The following is a 23082-nucleotide window of genomic DNA, read 5'->3' on the forward strand; positions in this document are numbered from 1 at the left end:
AAACCCCACACGTATACTATGACACGCCCTGGGAGTGTAGGAAATGTATCAGGCTACAAATCAGCCATAACTTCACATGACGAGGCGAAAGCTCTTTGTTCAATTATTCATGACACAAAAACGGAAAGCTAGAGCGGATACAGGCAGATCCAATTCAACCAGAAACCCATTTACATGTGATTTGGAATAAAACAGTCAAACAAAAACCATTATTTAATTTGTTTACGGCATGCTCTACCAGAAACATGTATTATGTTATATATGTTTCTGGCTCTACCTTAAAAATTATAGATTTTGTTACAAAGCCAGAAGGTCGTCTGCGAGTGTTACTTTGCCGCTAGGCCATAGTGACATTATCTACAAATTACATTGGTCCGTTTGTTTGTTAACCTAAAATGATTTCAACCATGAGTTACTGTCCGGGACTTACAGTTTCACACATAGAATATGGATAATTCATGAAGTTAAATTATTTATGCAAATTTACATCAATTTTAATTCCATTTGAAATTATTCGTACACGACATTTTGTACCAAGGACTCGTCAGATCGTTGAGTTATACTTCCAAATCTGTACGGCAAAAGCGCCAAGGAATTCAAGGGCCTCGTACCGTCTTCTTACGAAATTGCTTGCATGTAAACACGTACATTTGATTTTGGCATACCCAAACATTAGGTCGCACGCGCAACACTAAGTCATTCTTCTAGCTAGCACGACACACATACGTCGTTCTCATTCCCATTGTTCGAATTGACTGCTAGTTTCTTTTCTGTTTCTATTTCTTCTACGACTATCGCCTACGACAAAAGTCCGTGCGACCGGTTGTGACCAATTGCAAGGTTTTTTGGAGAGTAGACACAAGTCGAACAGGGGATATAGCTTACCGAAGATCGGTCATATGGGGATATAGCTTATAGAATGGACGTACGGGAAATATGGCTTACCATAGAATGGACGTACGGGAAGTATGGCTTACCATTAAATGGACGTACGGGAAGTATGGCTTACCATAGAATGGACGTACGGCAAGTATGACTTACCATAGAATGGACGTACGGGAAGTATGGCTTACCATAGAATGGACGTACGGGAAGTATGGCTTACCATAGAATGGACGTACGGGAAGTATGGCTTACCATAGAATGGACGTACGGGAAGTATGACTTAACATAGAATGGACGTACGGGAAGTATGGCTTACCATAGAATGGACGTAGGGGAAGTATGGCTTACCATAGAATGGACGTACGGGAAATATGGCTTACCATAGAATGGATGTACGGGAAATATGGCTTACCATAGAATGGACGTACGGGAAATATGGCTTACCATAGAATGGACGTACGGGAAATATGGCTTACCATAGAATGGACGTACGGGAAGTATGACTTACCATAGAATGGACGTACGGGAAGTATGGCTTACCATAGAATGGACGTACGGGAAATATGGCTTACCATAGAATGGACGTACAGAAAATATGGCTTACCATAGAATGGACGTACAGAAAATATGGCTTATCATACATGTAGCTCACAAAAGAATGGTTGCACGGGGATATAGCTAAACATACAGCTTACCAATGTATACCCAATGGTGGTACGGGGTAGTATGCAGCTTACCAATGTATACCCAATGGTGGTACGGGGTAGTATACAGCTTACCAATGTATACCCAATGGTGGTACGGGGTAGTATACAGCTTACCAATGTATACCCAATGGTGGTACGGGGTAGTAGGCTAGTAGCAATCCAAGTATTGGTCGAACGAGGATATAGCTTATTATGAATGGTCTACGGGGACATACTTTACCAAAGAATGGTCCTACGTATGGGGATAGAGTTTGTCAACAATGGACCTACGGGGATATATTGCTTACATAGTGTTGGTTGTCTACAACAACCAAGTCCTAATAGGATTGGTTATCTATAACAACCAAGTCCTAATAGTGTTGGTTATCTACAACAACCAAGTCCTAATAGTGTTGGTTATCTACAACAACCAAGTCCTAATAGTGTTGGTTATCTACAACAACCAAGTCCTAATAGTGTTGGTTATCTACAAGAACCAAGTCCTAATAGGATTGGTTATCTACAAGAACCAAGTCCTAATAGTGTTGGTTATCTACAACAACCAAGTCCTAATAGGGTTGGTTATCTACAACAACCAAGTCCTAATAGTGTTGGTTATCTACAACAACCAAGTCCTAATACAGTTGGTTATCTACAACAACCAAGTCCTAATATGATTGGTTATCTACAACAACCAAGTCCTAATAGGATTGGTTATCTATAACAACCAAGTCCTAATACAGTTGGTTATCTACAACAACCAAGCCCTAATAGTGTTGGTTATCTACAACAACCAAGTCCTAATAGGATTGGTTATCTACAACAACCAAGTCCTAATAGTGTTGGTTATCTACAACAACCAAGTCCTAATAGGATTGGTTATCTACAACAACCAAGTCCTAATAGGATTGGTTATCTACAACAACCAAGTCCTAATAGGATTGGTTATCTATAACAACCAAGTCCTAATAGTGTTGGTTATCTACAACAACCAAGTCCTAATAGTGTTGGTTATCTACAACAACCAAGTCCTAATAGTGTTGGTTATCTACAACAACCAAGTCCTAATAGTGTTGGTTATCTACAACAACCAAGTCCTAATAGTGTTGGTTATCTACAACAACCAAGTCCTAATAGTGTTGGTTATCTACAACAACCAAGTCCTAATAGGATTGGTTATCTACAACAACCAAGTCCTAATAGTGTTGGTTATCTACAACAACCAAGTCCTAATAGTGTTGGTTATCTACAACAACCAAGTCCTAATAGTGTTGGTTATCTACAACAACCAAGTCCTAATAGTGTTGGTTATCTATAACAACCAAGTCCTAATACCGTTGGTTATCTACAACAACCAAGTCCTAATAGTGTTGGTTATCTATAACAACCAAGTCCTAATAGTGTTGGTTATCTACAACAACCAAGTCCTAATAGTGTTGGTTATCTACAACAACCAAGTCCTAATAGTGTTGGTTATCTACAACAACCAAGTCCTAATAGTGTTGGTAATCTACAACAACCAAGTCCTAATACCGTTGGTTATCTACAACAACCAAGTCCTAATAGGATTGGTTATCTACAACAACCAAGTCCTAATAGTGTTGGTTATCTACAGCAACCAAGTCCTAATAGGACTGGTTATCTACAACAACCAAGTCCTAATAGTGTTGGTTATCTACAACAACCAAGTCCTAATAGTGTTGGTTATCTACAGCAACCAAGTCCTAATAGGACTGGTTATCTACAGCAACCAAGTCCTAATAGTGTTGGTTATCTATAACAACCAAGTCCTAATAGGATTGGTTATCTACAACAACCAAGTCCTAATGGTGTTGGTTATCTATAACAACCAAGTCCTAATAGTGTTGGTTATCTACAACAACCAAGTCCTAATGGTGTTGGTTATCTACAACAACCAAGTCCTAATAGGATTGGTTATCTACAACAACCAAGTCCTAATAGGATTGGTTATCTACAACAACCAAGTCCTAATAGTGTTGGTTATCTATAACAACCAAGTCCTAATAGGATTGGTTATCTACAACAACCAAGTCCTAATAGTGTCGGTTATCTACAACAACCAAGTCCTAATAGGATTGGTTATCTACAACAACCAAGTCCTAATAGTGTCGGTTATCTGTAACAACCAAGTCCTAATAGTGTTGGTTATCTACAACAACCAAGTCCTAATAGTGTTGGTTATCTACAGCAACCAAGTCCTAATAGGACTGGTTATCTACAACAACCAAGTCCTAATAGTGTTGGTTATCTACAACAACCAAGTCCTAATAGTGTTGGTTATCTACGATAACCAAGTCCTAATAGTGTTGGTTATCTACGATAACCAAGTCCTAATAGTGTCGGTTATCTACAACAACCAAGTCCTAATAGTGTCGGTTATCTACAACAACCAAGTCCTAATAGTGTCGGTTATCTACAACAACCAAGTCCTAATAGTGTTGGTTATCTACAACAACCAAGTCCTAATAGTGTTGGTTATCTACAACAACCAAGTCCTAATAGTGTTGGTTATCTACAACAACCAAGTCCTAATAGTGTTGGTTATCTACAACAACCAAGTCCTAATAGTGTTGGTTATCTGTAACAACCAAGTCCTAATAGTGTTGGTTATCTACAACAACCAAGTCCTAATAGTGTTGGTTATCTACAACAACCAAGTCCTAATAGTGTTGGTTATCTACAGCAACCAAGTCCTAATAGGACTGGTTATCTACAACAACCAAGTCCTAATAGTGTCGGTTATCTACAATAACAAAGTCCTAATAGTGTTGGTTATCTACAACAACCAAGTCCTAATAGTGTCGGTTATCTACAACAACCAAGTCCTAATAGGATTGGTTATCTACAACAACCAAGTCCTAATAGTGTCGGTTATCTATAACAACCAAGCCCTAATAGTGTTGGTTATCTACAACAACCAAGTCCTAATAGTGTTGGTTATCTACAACAACCAAGTCCTAATAGTGTTGGTTATCTACAGCAACCAAGTCCTAATAGTGTTGGTTATCTACAACAACCAAGTCCTAATAGTGTCGGTTATCTACAACAACCAAGTCCTAATAGGATTGGTTATCTACAACAACCAAGTCCTAATAGTGTCGGTTATCTATAACAACCAAGCCCCTAATAGTGTTGGTTATCTACAACAACCAAGTCCTAATAGTGTTGGTTATCTACAACAACCAAGTCCTAATAGTGTTGGTTATCTACAGCAACCAAGTCCTAATAGTGTTGGTTATCTACAACAACCAAGTCCTAATAGTGTTGGTTATCTACAACAACCAAGTCCTAATAGTGTTGGTTATCTGTAACAACCAAGTCCTAATGGTGTTGGTTATCTACAACAACCAAGTCCTAATAGTGTTGGTTATCTACAACAACCAAGTCCTAATAGGATTGGTTATCTACAACAACCAAGTCCTAATAGGATTGGTTATCTACAACAACCAAGTCCTAATAGTGTTGGTTATCTACAATAACCAAGTCCTAATAAGGTTGGTTATCTACAACAACCTAGTCCTAATAGTGTTGGTTATCTACAACAACCTAGTCCTAATAGGATTGGTTATCTACAACAACCAAGTCCTAATAGTGTTGGTTATCTACAACAACCAAGTCCTAATAGGATTGGTTATCTACAACAACCAAGTCCTAATAGTGTTGGTTATCTACAACAACCAAGTCCTTATAGTGTTGGTTATCTGTAACAACCAAGTCCTAATAGTGTTGGTTATCTACAACAACCAAGTCCTAATAGTGTCGGTTATCTACAACAACCAAGTCCTAATAGTGTTGGTTATCTACAACAACCAAGTCCTAATAGTGTTGGTTATCTACAACAACCAAGTCCTAATAGGATTGGTTATCTACAACAACCAAGTCCTAATAGTGTTGGTTATCTACAACAACCAAGTCCTAATAGTGTTGGTTATCTACAACAACCAAGTCCTAATAGTGTTGGTTATCTACAACAACCAAGTCCTAATAGGATTGGTTATCTACAACAACCAAGTCCTAATAGTGTTGGTTATCTACAATAACCAAGTCCTAATAGGATTGGTTATCTACACAACCAAGTCCTAATAGGATTGGTTATCTACAACAACCAAGTCCTAATAGTGTTGGTTATCTACAACAACCAAGTCCTAATAGTGTTGGTTATCTACAACAACCAAGTCCTAATAGTGTTGGTTATCTACAACAACCAAGTCCTAATAGTGTTGGTTATCTACAACAACCAAGTCCTAATAGGATTGGTTATCTACAACAACCAAGTCCTAATAGGATTGGTTATCTACAACAACCAAGTCCTAATAGTGTTGGTTATCTACAACAACCAAGTCCTAATAGTGTTGGTTATCTACAACAACCAGGTCCTAATAGGATTGGTTATCTACAACAACCAAGTCCTAATAGTGTCGGTTATCTACAACAACCAAGTCCTAATAGTGTTGGTTATCTACAACAACCAAGTCCTAATAGTGTCGGTTATCTACAACAACCAAGTCCTAATAGTGTTGGTTATCTACAACAACCAAGTCCTAATAGTGTTGGTTATCTACAGCAACCAAGTCCTAATAGTGTTGGTTATCTACAACAACCAAGTCCTAATAGGATTGGTTATCTACAACAACCAAGTCCTAATAGTGTCGGTTATCTACAACAACCAAGTCCTAATAGTGTTGGTTATCTACAACAACCAAGTCCTAATAGTGTTGGTTATCTACACAACCAAGTCCTAATAGTGTTGGTTATCTACAACAACCAAGTCCTAATAGTGTTGGTTATCTACAATAACCAAGTCCTAATGGTGTTGGTTATCTACAACAACCAAGTCCTAATAGTGTTGGTTATCTACAACAACCAAGTCCTAATAGTGTTGGTTATCTACAACAACCAAGTCCTAATAGTGTTGGTTATCTACAACAACCAAGTCCTAATAGTGTCGGTTATCTACAACAACCAAGTCCTAATAGTGTTGGTTATCTACAACAACCAAGTCCTAATAGTGTCGGTAATATACAACAACCAAGTCCTTATGAATAATTCATCACACTCCCATGTTAATGATGCTTTTAAACAGAATCTCATAAAGGGTAAAATCACTATAAAGTTAAAGAAGCATGCAGATTCTTCAATAGAACAATAGATAAACAACATTTTATTAAGTAAACTGAATTGTTAGTTGTCTTTATGGTTTTTGGAAACATCCAGCCCAGACTAGCTATCCAAGGCTTGCCATGTATGCTTAGAAAATTGATACAGATTGCATGCCGTCTGGGATAAACAAATAACTGTAGGCAATTTACTTAGCAGTGAACTTCAAACGTTCATGTAACTGGCTACATCAGATAACAACCAGGATGAATGACAACAGGCTTTACACGTGTAAGTGTCCTGACAAACAGTTTAATGGACGGATACTCATGATTCTAGCCAAACAACAGGTTTCCGCTCCACAGAATGGCGACAGTTCAACCACAACATTCAACTGACAAGTTTATTGGAGAAATTGACTTCAAAAAGACTAAGTTCAGATGTTTCTCTACAAATGTCATTACTACAAAATTCTGATATATCTTCACTTCATTCAAACCATGCAAAATGGTCAACAAAGCGTTTGTTTGGCTGTCCAGTCTAGTAGTTTGTGTACAGTCCCCTCAAAGTGATCATTTAAAGTCTTTTAACAGGTGAATATCAACTAGAAAAGGCTTGTTGCAATGCTGATAATTTAAGGTGTCATTATAAAGATGAAGGTGTAGAAACAGTTTATTTATAATTTAACTCATATTTAGCCAATTGTTATCATAAAAGAAAAATAGAACAAACAGTAAATTTTGACTTTTGACATTTTTTATTTTGAAAAATATCCCGAAGAGAATTACTATCTAGGCCTACAACTCTAATTTTGAAGCTTTGGGAAAAATGATTTTCCAAATTATTTTAGAGTAATAAGATATGATGAATATTAATTACTAATGATCAACTGCTGATGATGTTACATTTACTATTGACTTGACAAATTGGAAAACATATCATTCAAAAATAGATTCAATAGGCAATTAGAGGTATAAACATTATTTTAATAAAAATGACATGATAACTTATATAACACAATCTTGTATAAAGTATGTCTCCATGCAATTTCCTTCATGAAAAACAAATGGCTGTAAATATTGCACATACTATCACAGAACTGCTGGAATACACTAACACAGTAAATAAACACATGAATATGTCTCAGAAGATGCGAGGTTGTTTACAACTGACACAAAAGGCATATAGGATGAGAGTCTAAGGTAGGGATACAAATCTTCACCTCACAGATCTAAACCCATAAGGTGGGGATACAAATCTTCACCTACCAGATCTAAACCCATAAGGTAGGGATACAAATCTTCACCTACCAGATCTAAACCCATAAGGTAGGGATACAAATCTTCACCTCACAGATCTAAACCCATAAGGTAGGGATACAAATCTTCACCTCACAGATCTAAACCCATAAGGTAGGGATACAAATCTTCACCTACCAGATCTAAACCCATAAGGTAGGGATACAAATCTTCACCTCACAGATGTAAACCCATAAGGTAGGGATACAAATCTTCACCTACCAGATCTAAACCCATAAGGTAGGGATACAAATCTTCACCTCACAGATGTAAACCCATAAGGTAGGGATACAAATCTTCACCTTACAGATCTAAACCCATAAGGTAGGGATACAAATCTTCACCTAACAGATCTAAACCCATAAGGTAGAGATACAAATCTTCACCTCACAGATCTAAACCCATAAGGTAGGGATACAAATCTTCACCTCACAGATCTAAACCCATAAGGTAGGGATACAAATCTTCACCTGACAGATCTAAACCCATAAGGTAGGGATACAAATCTTCACCTAACAGATCTAAACCCATAAGGTAGGGATACAAATCTTCACCTCACAGATCTAAACCCATAAGGTAGGGATACAAATCTTCACCTCACAGATCTAAACCCATAAGGTAGGGATACAAATCTTCACCTGACAGATCTAAACCCATAAGGTGGGGATACAAATCTTCACCTACCAGATCTAAACCCATAAGGTAGGGATACAAATCTTCACCTTACAGATCTAAACCCATAAGGTGGGGATACAAATCTTCCTCACAGATGTAAACCCATAAGGTAGGGATACAAATCTTCACCTCACAGATCTAAACCCATAAGGTAGGGATACAAATCTTCACCTCACAGATCTAAACCCATAAGGTAGGGATACAAATCTTCACCTCACAGATCTAAACCCATAAGGTAGGGATACAAATCTTCACCTGACAGATCTAAACCCATAAGGAATAGGGATACAAATCTTCACCTGACAGATCTAAACCCATAAGGTAGGGATACAAATCTTCACCTACCAGATCTAAACCCATAAGGTAGGGATACAAATCTTCACCTGACAGATCTAAACCCATAAGGTAGAGATACAAATCTTCACCTGACAGATCTAAACCCATAAGGTAGGGATACAAATCTTCCTCACAGATCTAAACCCATAAGGTGGGGATACAAATCTTCACCTACCAGATCTAAACCCATAAGGTAGGGATACAAATCTTCACCTCACAGATCTAAACCCATAAGGTAGGGATACAAATCTTCACCTCACAGATCTAAACCCATAAGGTAGGGATACAAATCTTCACCTGACAGATCTAAACCCATAAAGTAGGGATACAAATCTTCCTCACAGATCTAAACCCATAAGGTAGAGATACAAATCTTCACCTTACAGATCTAAACCCATAAGGTAGGGATACAAATCTTCCTCACAGATCTAAACCCATAAGGTAGGGATACAAATCTTCACCTTACAGATCTAAACCCATAAGGTAGGGATACAAATCTTCCTCACAGATCTAAACCCATAAGGTAGAGATACAAATCTTCACCTAACAGATCTAAACCCATAAGGTAGGGATACAAATCTTCCTCACAGATCTAAACCCATAAGGTAGAGATACAAATCTTCACCTAACAGATCTAAACCCATAAGGTAGGGATACAAATCTTCACCTGACAGATCTAAACCCATAAGGTATGGATACAAATCTTCACCTGACAGATCTAAACCCATAAGGTAGGGATACAAATCTTCACCCGACAGATCTAAACCCATAAGGTAGGGATACAAATCTTCACCTGACAGATCTAAACCCATAAGGTAGGGATACAAATCTTCACCTGACAGATCTAAACCCATAAGGTAGAGATACAAATCTTCACCTAACAGATCTAAACCCATAAGGTAGGGATACAAATCTTCACCTCACAGATCTAAACCCATAAGGTGGGGATACAAATCTTCACCTCACAGATCTAAACCCATAAGGTGGGGATACAAATCTTCACCTCACAGATCTAAACCCATAAGGTAGGGATACAAATCTTCACCTCACAGATCTAAACCCATAAGGTAGGGATACAAATCTTCACCTCACAGATCTAAACCCATAAGGTAGATACAAATCTTCACCTGACAGATCTAAACCCATAAGGTAGGGATACAAATCTTCCTCACAGATGTAAACCCATGAGGTAGGGATACAAATCTTCACCTCACAGATCTAAACCCATAAGGAATAGGGATACAAATCTTCACCTGACAGATCTAAACCCATAAGGTAGGGATACAAATCTTCACCTAACAGATCTAAACCCATAAGGTAGGGATACAAATCTTCACCTAACAGATCTAAACCCATAAGGTAGATACAAATCTTCACCTAACAGATCTAAACCCATAAGGTAGGGATACAAATCTTCACCTTACAGATCTAAACCCATAAGGTAGGGATACAAATCTTCACCTGACAGATCTAAACCCATAAGGTGGGGATACAAATCTTCACCTAACAGATCTAAACCCATAAGGTAGGGATTCAAATCTTCACCTGACAGATCTAAACCCATAAGGTAGGGACACAAATCTTCACCTAACAGATCTAAACCCATAAGGTAGGGATACAAATCTTCACCTAACAGATCTAAACCCATAAGGTAGGGACACAAATCTTCACCTGACAGATCTAAACCCATAAGGTAGGCATACAAATCTTCACCTGACAGATTTAAACCCATAAGGTAGGGATACAAATCTTCACCTGACAGATCTAAACCCATAAGGTGGGGATACAAATCTTCACCTACCTAATCTAAACCCATAAGGTAGGGATACAAATCTTCACCTACCTAATCTAAACCCATAAAGTAGGGATACAAATCTTCACCTACCAGATCTAAACCCATAAGGTAGGGATACAAATCTTCACCTACCTAATCTAAACCCATAAGGTAGGGATACAAATCTTCACCTCACAGATCTAAACCCATAAGGTAGGGATACAAATCTTCACCTCACAGATCTAAACCCATAAGGTAGGGATACAAATCTTCACCTCACAGATCTAAACCCATAAGGTAGGGATACAAATCTTCCTCACAGATCTAAACCCATAAAGTAGGGATACAAATCTTCCTCACAGATCTAAACCCATAAGGTAGGGACACAAATCTTCCTCACAGATCTAAACCCATAAAGTAGGGATACAAATCTTCCTCACAGATCTAAACCCATAAAGTAGGGATACAAATCTTCACCTAACCGATCTAAACCCATAAAGTAGGGATACAAATCTTCACCTACCAGATCTAAACCCATAAAGTAGGGATACAAATCTTCACCTACCAGATCTAAACCCATAAGGTAGGGATACAAATCTTCACCTACCAGATCTAAACCCATAAGGTAGGGATACAAATCTTCACCTACCAGATCTAAACCCATAAGGTAGGGATACAAATCTTCACCTACCAGATCTAAACCCATAAGGTAGGGATACAAATCTTCACCTAACAGATCTAAACCCATAAGGTAGGGATACAAATCTTCACCTCACAGATGTAAACCCATAAGGTAGGGATACAAATCTTCACCTCACAGATCTAAACCCATAAGGTAGGGATACAAATCTTCACCTCACAGATCTAAACCCATAAGGCGGGGATACAAATCTTCACCTACCAGATCTAAACCCATAAGGTAGGGATACAAATCTTCACCTGACAGATCTAAACCCATAAGGTAGAGATACAAATCTTCCTCACAGATCTAAACCTATAAGGTGGGGATACAAATCTTCACCTGACAGATCTAAACCCATAAGGTAGGGACACAAATCTTCCTCACAGATCTAAACCCATAAGGTAGGGATACAAATCTTCCTCACAGATCTAAACCCATAAAGTAGGGATACAAATCTTCCTCACAGATCTAAACCCATAAAGTAGGGATACAAATCTTCCTCACAGATCTAAACCCATAAGGTGGGGATACAAATCTTCACCTAACAGATCTAAACTCACATCCAAACCACAAGAAGAAACAATTTGACATTGCAGCTGGAATTTTAAAACATTTTTATATGCCTTTAATTATTTGGTCAACAGAAAAATAGAAATTTCACTCCAGTATAATAATAATCTGTTGAAATAAATTGTAGATTTAAAAAAAAAAGCAGTGAACCTTCGAATGCATTGTGTTTTCCTCCAGTCAATAATCATTGAATATAAATTTCTCTCACAGTTAATCTGCCGTTTTATATTACATGAAATGGTTACACATCAGTAAAATTGGTTGTCTCATAACAAATAGCACCAGCATCCTTGTGATGAAGAGCATTGGTATAGTCTGTAACTCATTACTACCATCACCCTCTCTCATTGTTTTTGTATCCAAATCTTTGACATTAACTGGCAACAAGACATTTCCATTGCCTCTGGAGTCGATAAATGATATCAAGTTTTCCCTCACTGAAAACGACAATAATTAAAAGAATGGCTTTCATGGTTCCTGAATTATGGGAAGAAAATTGTATCAGATTTAATCATTCCTGTAATATGGTTCTGTGTCAGCATTTCATGGAAACACATTTTTCATTGTTTTAAGACATGATTATTTAGTCTTCCCATCACATCCTACTGATACAGAACATTTTATAACAAGTCTACAGAACATTTTATAGTGAGTCTAAAATTCTTACTTAGTATATCAAACACATACTTTTGTCTATTACTTGTGAGCTCTGTTTCCTACATAATATATAGCTCAGTATGTCTAGTATGTACAGAACTATAAATATTAGTACTTCCTATATAAAACTTGTATTTATTAACAGGGTGTACTTCTCATACAGAACTTGTATCTATGTACTTCTCATACAGAACTTGTATCTATGATGTACTTCACATACAGAACGCGTATCCATGTACTTCTCATATGAAACTTGTATCTATGTACTTCTCATACAGAACTTGTATCTATGTACTTCTCATACAGAACTTGCATCAATGTACTTCTCATACAGAAAGTGTATCTATGTACTTCTCATACAGAACGTGTATCTATGTACCTCTCATACAGAGCTTGTATCTATGTACTTCTCATACAGAACGTGTATCCATGTACTTCTCATATGAAACTTGTATCTATGTACTTCTCATACAGAACTTGTATCTATGTACTTCTCATACAGAACTTGCATCAATGTACTTCTCATACAGAACGTATATCTATGTACTTCTCATACAGAACTTGTATCTATGTACTTCTCATACAGAACTTGTATCAATGTATTTCTCATACAGAAAGTGTATCAATGTACTTCTCATACAGAAAGTGTATCTATGTACATCTCATACAGAACGTGTATCTATGTACTTCTCATACAGAGCTTGTATCAATGTATTTCTCATACAGAAAGTGTATCAATGTACTTCTCATACAGAACGTGTATCTATGTATTTCTCATTCAGAACTTGTATCTATGTACTTCTCATACAGAACTTGGATCTATTTACCTCTAATACAGAACTTGTATCTATGTACTTCTCATACAGAACTTTAATTGTATCTATGTACTTCTCATACAGAGCTTGTATCAATGTACTTCTCATACAGAAAGTGTATCTATGTACTTCTCATACAGAATGTGTATCTATGTACTTCTCATACAGAACTTGTATCAATGTACTTCTCATACAGAAAGTGTATCTATGTACTTCTCATACAGAAAGTGTATCTATGTACTTCTCATACAGAACGTGTATAGATCTTATACAGAACTTGTATCTATCTATGTACTACTCATACAGAATGTGTATGTATGTGCTTCCCCTAAGAACTTGTATCTATGTACTTCCCCTAAGAACTTGTATCTTTTTATATCTCAGGATAATAGGATGTATCACATATAAACAGAAATAAGCATCAGGAAACATTTCCATGAGAACAATGTTATGTAAAACACAACCATATTATCTGTAAGATGAGAATCAACATGTGTCTTGTATAGAAGGTTATGATGTAATCCATCCATCCTCGCAACAAGAATGGTAAATCTGCAGGAAAAACACTTGGTCGCCAACCAAAAATATAGGGTCGCATCTCTACTGTGTTCTCTCCCCTTAGGTCAAATTCAAACTCGATCATTGACCTCCAGAAGCCAGTGTTGGGATAGATACAATCTCGACAACTCAGGACATGGCTTGTAAGCCTCCTGTAGGGAAAGGTTGTTGTACTTCATCAGATACATGATACAGATACTGGCGGATCTACTCACACCCGCAACACAGTGAACCAAAATTCTCCCACCTGTATTGATAGCATCACAAATAAAGTCGAAACACTTATCCACAGAACTGAGAATATTTTCATCAGAGTTATCCTTCATGGCGATTAAGTGACAGATGAGAGGGTAGTCGGAAGGGTAGGTCATGTTATGGATTTCCTCGGCTACATTTAGAACGTGTGTGATTCCCAACATTGACAGACGTTCCGAGGTGATAGCACCACGTCCGCTCAAAAACAAATGCTCAGTAATTTCTGCAATCTGGACTCCTGCATGTTTCTGCAAAGATGAGGAAAGATGTTTCAGGTATTGTCAGTGGATTGAATGGTACAGATGGTGTATCAATATGACAGGAAGAAAGACCGAGGGGTAACCATAGTGATTCCATGGTAACCTATTCTTGCCGGCTGGTGTTTTATGAACAAGGCTTAACCAAAACATTTGCTTAAAAGCCACACTGGTGCATTACACTATAAAATATGAATGATAAAATAAATACAGCAGATACCAAATATCTAAGGAATTAAACTTAATTGTACATTTTCACCTAAGAATCTTCAGGGATGCTATAGAAACAAAATATGTAATAGTTTAAGGCCCTGAGAAAACCAACATGGTATTAGATGAATCCAAACTCTGTGTCTTCCTTTACTTGAAGAGAAGATCTGATATCACCATATTTTCGAAATCAGGATACTGACAAAGAAATTGCTGACACAAGAACAAGCATTGAAGATGTCAATCTTCATATCACACAAGGAAATAAAAGATCATGACGTCAGCGTTTGTATGAATTTTTCAATATCTCATCAAATGCAATAAAAGATCATGATATCAGGGCTTGTATGCATGAATTCTTCAATATCGCATCACATGCATTCTAATCCTGATTACATCAATAATTTGAATTACATAATAAACCGACGATGAGAAATAAAAATTTTAAATCTTAGATAATAATTGAGAGACAGCAATCCTATTTCCTGTATGTATATTAAGTTACACTTATGATGTGATCAGTCACCAAACAGAATGCTTCATTTCCATTATACTGACTTATTTACATCAAAATTCAATTAACAAGTGCATGCTTTTTAACTCTATGTCCACAAAAAATCTATAATATTTTACAGACATTTGAATTGGATAATTAAAGATAATCTCAGTTCTTGGGACTCTTTGTGAAAATAGGGCTTTCCTCAGCTTTCCTCACACTTGGTGATTTTATTAAATCTGCATATACCTAAGTTCTCTTTAATTAAAATTAGCTGTGCTAAGAAACCAGCTAAATTATCACAATGTCCATAAACAACTTGTTTGAAAGGAACATTAAAAATAATCTGATGATTTCCCAATACTGTTTTAAAGATGGAACAATTTCAATATGCTCTATTAAAACAAGAGGCCCATGGGAATTAATAACTGTCATCTGAGGAATGAACAACAAGATAGAAACTTGCTACGGCAGCATTTATTCCAATCATGCAATTCCATTTAGGCTCACTGCCAGCTTTATGGGTACCTGGTGAGGATAAATCAAGTAGGGCTTGTGCAATTATAGATTAAGATCCCTTTCTGTATTTGAATATTAGATGATTGTTGTTGCTATTGTTGTTGAGTGATGCAATACCATTAATTGAGAAAAAAACAATCTGTTAAGAAGTGGAAAGTAAATACAAATGTATACATGTAAATTACCCTTAGTGAATTAAGACATTCTAATATGATCTATCAGAAAAGACATCTAATATGACCATCAGGGAAGAGATCTAATATGGCTCATAAGGGAAGAGATCTATTATGACTCATAAGGGAAGAGATCTATTATGACCCATCAGTGAAGACATCTAATATGACCAATCAGGGAAGAGATCTAATATGACCAATCAGGGAAGAGATCTAATATGACCAATCAGGAAAGAGATCTAATATGACCAAGCAGTGAAGAGATCTAATATGACCAATCAGGGAAGACATCTAATATGACCAATCAGTGAAGAGATCTAATATGACCAACCAGGGAAGAGATCTAATATAGCCCATCAGGGAAGAGACCCAATATGACCAATCAGGGAAGAGATCTAATATGATCAATCTGGGAAGAGATCTCATCTGAGCCATCAGGGATGACATCTAATATGACCCATCTGGGAAGAGATCTGATATGACCCATTTGGGAAGAGATATAATAAGATCCATCCTGGATGGTGAAATCTTATATGACCAAAGCACTTGAGTTATATGTATAAAAGACTGTCTTAGTATTCATCTAGAAAGTACCTTTGTAACTTCATAAAATTTATATGCACAAACTTTCCATTATGATTCTGTCAATGTAATTGCAAAACAATGAAATCTTCAATAGGTACCTGATGAAAATCTCTCCCATAGAGAGACAGAATAACAGAGCTAGGTTTCAAAAGTTCTGACAAAAATCACACTATTTAATCTCAATTGTCTGCTGACAGGGATAATTCTGAATTGTCAGCTTCACAGCATAATTAAAACATTTTTCTAAAAAGGTCAAACTTATAAACACGTTTATATCCTCTGTCAGCTTCAGTATTAGTAATCAAAGGCACAGTATAAAACTCCTCAAAACAACAACAAAACTGTTACACAGAAAATACTTCAAAAACCTCAAAACTGATCATCAGCTCATGTGAAAACTTTGCAGGCAGAGAGCTTTGCAAGCAAAGGACAAATTTATCTTGAAGGCAGATTTTGTAGCCATTGGAGTTATCAATCAACAGTGTACAGTGTACTTTTGTCTGCTCCTCCCATCATTTGTCTCAATATGGTGGACAGTTTGATACATTTTCAGCATTCTAAATACAAAGCCAACACTCACGGAAAAATGAAGATTAAACCACAGCGATATCAGGTGAAAGATTATCGTGAAGAATGTTGGCAGCAATAAAATCCACACTTCCATGGGATATAACTGGCACTCAACTATACATGTAAAATGGATATATATCGTACATTATTTTGAAGAGGAATGTACAAGATTAAGGATTGTTTTCAACCTGCCAAACAAAGAGGAAAAATGAAGGATGTGAAGTGGTAATGATCACTTACTTACATCAAATTCCAGAAGAAAACCCTCTATAATTTGTATTGAATGACATCTACACATTATGAGAGTTATGAAGCTCTCAAAGCGCAGAGTTCTATGTAACAATCACTAATGTCACGTCAGAAATGTTCTAAAAGCTTTCTAGCGAAAGTCAGTGTGCTATGTTAAGAAGTGTTTCAAACTTTATTTACTTACATTGGCAGATCCATAGAAATCTTCAGATACCAAGTATATGATATAAATGTATAAGCAGAGAGTAAAAAGTCTAGGATTCACAGGGCATTTAATGATGTATAGCCATAAACTACTTAAGAATATGCTAAACTTTGCATTCATTATTATGACAAAATAGATAGAAATAGGCATGACCTATTTTTATCTCGTTATATAATTTACCTCATTAGTGGCAGGTATGGGGTCCTTAACAGGATATGGACCGTTGTTTATGGTGTCCATGCTCCTGTATATGGACACCACATTAGTAGGAGGTAAGTTTAGTGTACCACAATATGGACTATTTGAGATGTCCATTGTCCTGTATATGGACAAAATTCACATTGGCAGGATGTAGGTATTTTGTACCAGGACATAGAATGTTAAGAGCGTCCATGGCGCTGCATATAGACACCACATTGGTCGGAGGTAGGTATTCTGTACCAGGATGTGGACTTAGGACATCACATTGGTAGGAGGTATGGGGTTTGTGCCAGGATATGGACTGTTTAGGATGCCCATGGTCCTGTATATGGACACCACATTGGTAGGAGGTATGGGTTTGAACCAGGATATTGAATATTTAGAGTGTCCATGGCGCTGTTCAATAGGAAAACTAATGACTTTTTGTCCTGTTTTCACTCTTTACACATCGTCCTTATCATAAGTATCTGCTGCATCAAATTCTTCTCCATCGTCCCTGTTATATCCCCTATAAGTCTCTTTAATTTGGTCTCTGATTATCATGATCCAATTAAAAAATATCTGTATTTCAAACATTTCATAGCCAGAGAGCTTTATAAAAAGTTGTAGGGGCCGCGGTGGCCGAGTGGTTAAGGTGTACCGACACTTTAACACTAGCACTCCACCTCTGGGTTGCGAGTTCGAAACCTACATGTGGCAGTTGCCAGGTACTGACCGTAGGCCGGTGGTTTTTCTCCGGGTACTCCGGCTTTCCTCCACCTCCAAAACCTGGCACGTCCTTAAATGACCCTGGCTGTTAATAGGACGTTAAACAAAAACAAACAAACCAAATTATAAAAAGTTGACATTCTTCATTGTTCTCGGGGTTTTCAATTAGGAAGAATCCTTAGAATTAGCATAATTTTTACGATGTTCCACAAATCAGGATTTAGGAGGACATTCCAGGCTAAAACATATACAGAATATAACTGCTGTGATACCAGAACAGAAAAGCATTTCAATGTTTTACACCTCTACAACAGGAAAAAGTCTGCTATCAAGGTTAGCTGTATGATTCAAATCAAGACAAGACTACAAATTTTTAAAAAGTTACCATTAAACTTAGATAGCACTAAATATAACTGCTGACTCGGCAGTCAACACTGTACATCACCCTCTGTGGAGAACTTTGGGTGTGACAAGGAATAATCAATCTTTTGGAATTCCAGGAAGCCTATCATACTTCTACAGTCTGGAACACATTTTCAATTAAACATCAAACCTATATACATGTCATTATACAATATCTCCATGTCTGTGGCACTTCATTATATCACAGACCATCTTAACTAATAGTTACTTAATTACCATTGCAGCTGACTATCTTAGCCAATAGTTACTTAATTACCATTGCTGTTATAGATTTCATTTTATAATAATCAAAATTGTACTTGTTCTATCTGAATTATTTCATTAAGTGAATCAGCTATTGACATTATTTATCTGCAATCAAACTCATTAATGTTCACTCATTATACTGTACCTGCACAAGCCGAGAACATTACCCTACACCCAACACTTCTGAATTCAGCAGTAAACAGCTGAGACAATGCAGGCAATTAGGACCATACCTTTATAAACAATTACATACCTAGACAATTTCCATGGATACAATTTAGATCAAAATCATTTGTTTTCATAAATCCATACTCAGGTATGGTACCAATCATCAGTGTGTCAGACATGCATATATCTTAAATCCTTCACAGAAATCATCAGTAATGCACTGTTTTATTGGGTTTAAGCCTTGTGAGTATTCTATGATCAAGTGAGCGAACCTCAAGGTTGGTCATTATAACAAAGAATCCTGTAATTTAATTAGTGACTCAATCACAATGTCATTATAACATGATCCTGTAATTTAATTAGTGACTCAATCACAAGGTCATTATAACACAGAATCCTGTAATCTAATTAGCGACTCAATCACAAGGTCATTATAACAAAGAATCCTGTAATTCAATTAGTGACTCAATCACAAGGTCATTATAACAAAGAATCCTGTAATTCAATTAGCGACTCAATCACCAGGTCATTATAACACAGAATGCTGTAATTTGATTAGCGACTCAATCACAAGGTCATTATAACACAGAATGCTGTAATTTAGTTAGTGACTCAATCACAAGGTCATTATAACACAGAATACTGTAATTTAATTAGTGACTCAATCACAAGGTCATTATGTAGTCAACAGGAAACATATTTACAAGCTTTTCCAAGCAAATTGGCTGGAATGTTTAATATGATACTGTACTAATAGGTATTTGGGGAATTTAACTTGAAACATGCTGAAAATTCATCATCTCATGTCTATAGTGACATTAATTACACACAACTCCTCTCACTATTGAGATTACAGTATGATGAATCTAATACAACATGTACAAAAACTTGATCAGGGTATGTATATATATATATATATATACACATGTACACTAGTGTAATTATCTTTATATATATTATAGAAAATGGCAAGGAAGCATGGCAAAATATATAGTCTTTAAAATGAATCAATTATAATTGGAGATGAAAAAGGCAAGAACCAGACAGAGACTTGATCTGGTACCACAGATATCAAGATGGTCTCTCTAACCATTAGAGCTACATTTACCTGGCCACTAACATTTAGTCTGTCCAGTTTCACTACCTCTTCCCTTGTTAACAAAGTCTACGGCCCAAAACAAACACATGAGACCCTTGCCACTTTTGTTGATACTTTAGTTGAGGCACCAAATTTGAACAGCTAGACTGAGACATAAACCAAGGACCTTGGAACTCCAGAGGGACACTGATCATTTAAACTACATGGCCACCTGGACCTTAGAACTCCAGACGGACACTGACCATTTAAACTACATGGCCACCTGGACCTTGGAACTCCAGACGGACACTGACCATTTAAACTACATGGCCACCTGGACCTTGGAACTCCAGACGTACACTGACCATTTAACCTACATGGCCACCTGGACCTTGGAACTCCAGACGGACACTGACCATTTAAACTACATGGCCACTAAGTGTTCAGCCATGTCCAATTCTGTTTTACAATGACAACCATTATACTGTCGGTATAAAGGTTGTTCTTTTCAGGGTGTTTTATATTCCACTATTTTTGAGAGTTGACGGAGCAACAATATTCTGAGAAACATACATAGAAAACAAAATTAATTGAGAAAATCACGGGCCAATCATGACTTTACATAAAAATTACCTGGGTACATCATTTTCTGGTGCCAAAGCTTTCTTCAAGCTAATAGATAGTTTTAACAGCCAGAGGAATTAATTAAAGCTAGGTATATATCACAACATGTATCTGGAAAATTCTGTGATCAAATGAGGAGAGTTGTGTGGGACAGTGTGTAGTTTTGGAGTTCAGAATTACAGCTCAATCAAGTAAACAAAATTTGACCCAGTGGTACTATATAGTTTGACAATGTTGTCAGGTTTAACATACCTGTAAGAGGGGAAATAACTCCCAGAATGTCACAAAGTAGTACATTAGGAGAGGCTGTTGTGCAACCCTCCAAAAGTTTGAGCTATGTTTTTTTTTATTATGTTTTGACCTTAATTAACAGTAAATAAATAATTACGGTACTTGTATTAGATCAGTGGTTACAGAACCGGAGAACAAAAGAATCCACAAACCCATTAACACAGCATGTGAATCCCCACTGAATGTAGATACTGAGTCTACCTAATGAACTAAGCTAAATGCCAAGAAATACAAACATGTACAACAAATTGGCAGGCACAAACCAAGACCATTACACATTCACACCAAGGGGATAAACTCCACCTCAGCAACGGTACCACACAAGAAATAATTTGGATGAATCGCACACAACATATCAACAAATCTGTGTCTAATGCTGTGGTGTTCTCCAAACCTTCACATTTGTAGACTACATCATGTTCCTGACTTTACACAAATCACTGGTGAGGATTTATCTAAAATGCCAAAGCTCGTGTCTCCACCTATCAAAAACATAGGACTATGATTCAAACCTGACAAAGACTGGCAACCAAATGAGTTTCAGGACTAAAACACAAGAACCTTAAAGCTTGGACATGCTTTTCTTTGAGTACCAACATATTTAAAGATCCAAAATGGTGGAAATATAAGATTTCAGAAAAATTGAGTGTTGATACCAAGAAAATGTTAATCTTTCAAACGCTTCACAAACGGATGACACACAAAAAATCAACAAAGAAAAATACAACATCAGTTACCTGCAAAAATAAGCCCAACCATGATATTGTTCAGTAACAGAGAAGTGGATATTTAACCTGAATGAGTCCCAACAATATGGTAGATAAGATTTGCCACCAACCCTAACTGCCTTTTAAGTCTGCCGTGGCTAAGTTTCATCAATACTTAATAACCTAAAGGAATTCTTTAACTTACAATCAATATTAGATTTAAGTCGGAAAATCCTTAGCTAAGGAAACTTCCTTAAATCCTGTATGTATTCTGTAAGTCAAGGAGTTACTTTAGGTTAAATATAGAGATGAAATTATGTCTGATAACACTTCTATCATTCCTGTACATGTACAATGTAGATATTTGTTTATTTTAGCTGCTGCGATCAGGTTTATTAAATATTTGAAAACTTAGTACTTAAACCACTAAAATCGGTGGCACAAAACGTCATACAATTGTATACAACATGCTCACAATACAGAACAATACCAAAAAGCTAGATGTCTGGGAGTTTCGACTTTCGTATCGTTGTTGAATACTACTATATACATGTAAGCTTACATGCTGATTGTTCTGAAAGGTTTTGAGCTTCGTTGATTGTCAATCATGACAGGAAATAATGTTCTAATTTTAATAGTAATATTTATTCAGGTAAAGCAACATTCACACCAGTCTACTGATTCTGTCTCCTGTTCTTGTTGGGAGCTAAAGACAATGCCTCTTGTTACTGCTGCAGGGGAAAGCCTTGGACATTCAGCACTTTTGTCAAATTATTGCAGTTAAAATACAGTAGAATCTATCAACCTATCATTAGCCTAACGTTATAGCAGCAATGCAGTTGCGAACTGAGTGGCCTACAGTATGTCTGACAACTATTTAATTTTTATCCACTGACATTTTCGTACAGTTATTAAAATGCATCCACAACGTGCTAATTAAAGATTACATGGATAACAAAACTGAACACTTACCATCGTGATCTTGCCGGTTAGTTCACTGATCGTTGTTGATTTGGTCAGAAGGCCTACTGCTTTGATAAGCTCGAGCTTAATTACACTTTAC

The 23082-nt window shown here is 36.8% G+C and overlaps 1 protein-coding gene and 1 long non-coding RNA gene across 2 annotated transcripts; both read right to left on the bottom strand.

Annotated features, from left to right (window-relative positions):
• Positions 1–7427: 7427 nt before the first annotated feature.
• On the bottom strand, positions 7428–13949 carry LOC117327744. Its single transcript, XR_004532719.1, has 2 exons — positions 11996–13949; positions 7428–11669 (listed from the first exon to the last, which is right to left on the bottom strand). It is a non-coding gene; the product is annotated as an uncharacterized LOC117327744 (long non-coding RNA).
• Positions 13950–14011: 62 nt separating this feature from the next.
• Positions 14012–23050, bottom strand: LOC117327743 (dual specificity protein phosphatase 14-like). Its single transcript, XM_033884873.1, has 2 exons — positions 22992–23050; positions 14012–14557 (listed from the first exon to the last, which is right to left on the bottom strand). The coding sequence occupies exons 1-2, from the start codon at positions 22992–22994 to the stop codon at positions 14126–14128; spliced, it is 435 nt and encodes a 144-aa protein (XP_033740764.1). The 5' UTR covers positions 22995–23050; the 3' UTR covers positions 14012–14125.
• Between the last annotated feature and the right edge of the window lie 32 nt (positions 23051–23082).

This window comes from Pecten maximus, chromosome 5 (assembly GCF_902652985.1).
Source record: "Pecten maximus chromosome 5, xPecMax1.1, whole genome shotgun sequence".
NCBI lineage: Eukaryota > Metazoa > Mollusca > Bivalvia > Pectinida > Pectinidae > Pecten > Pecten maximus.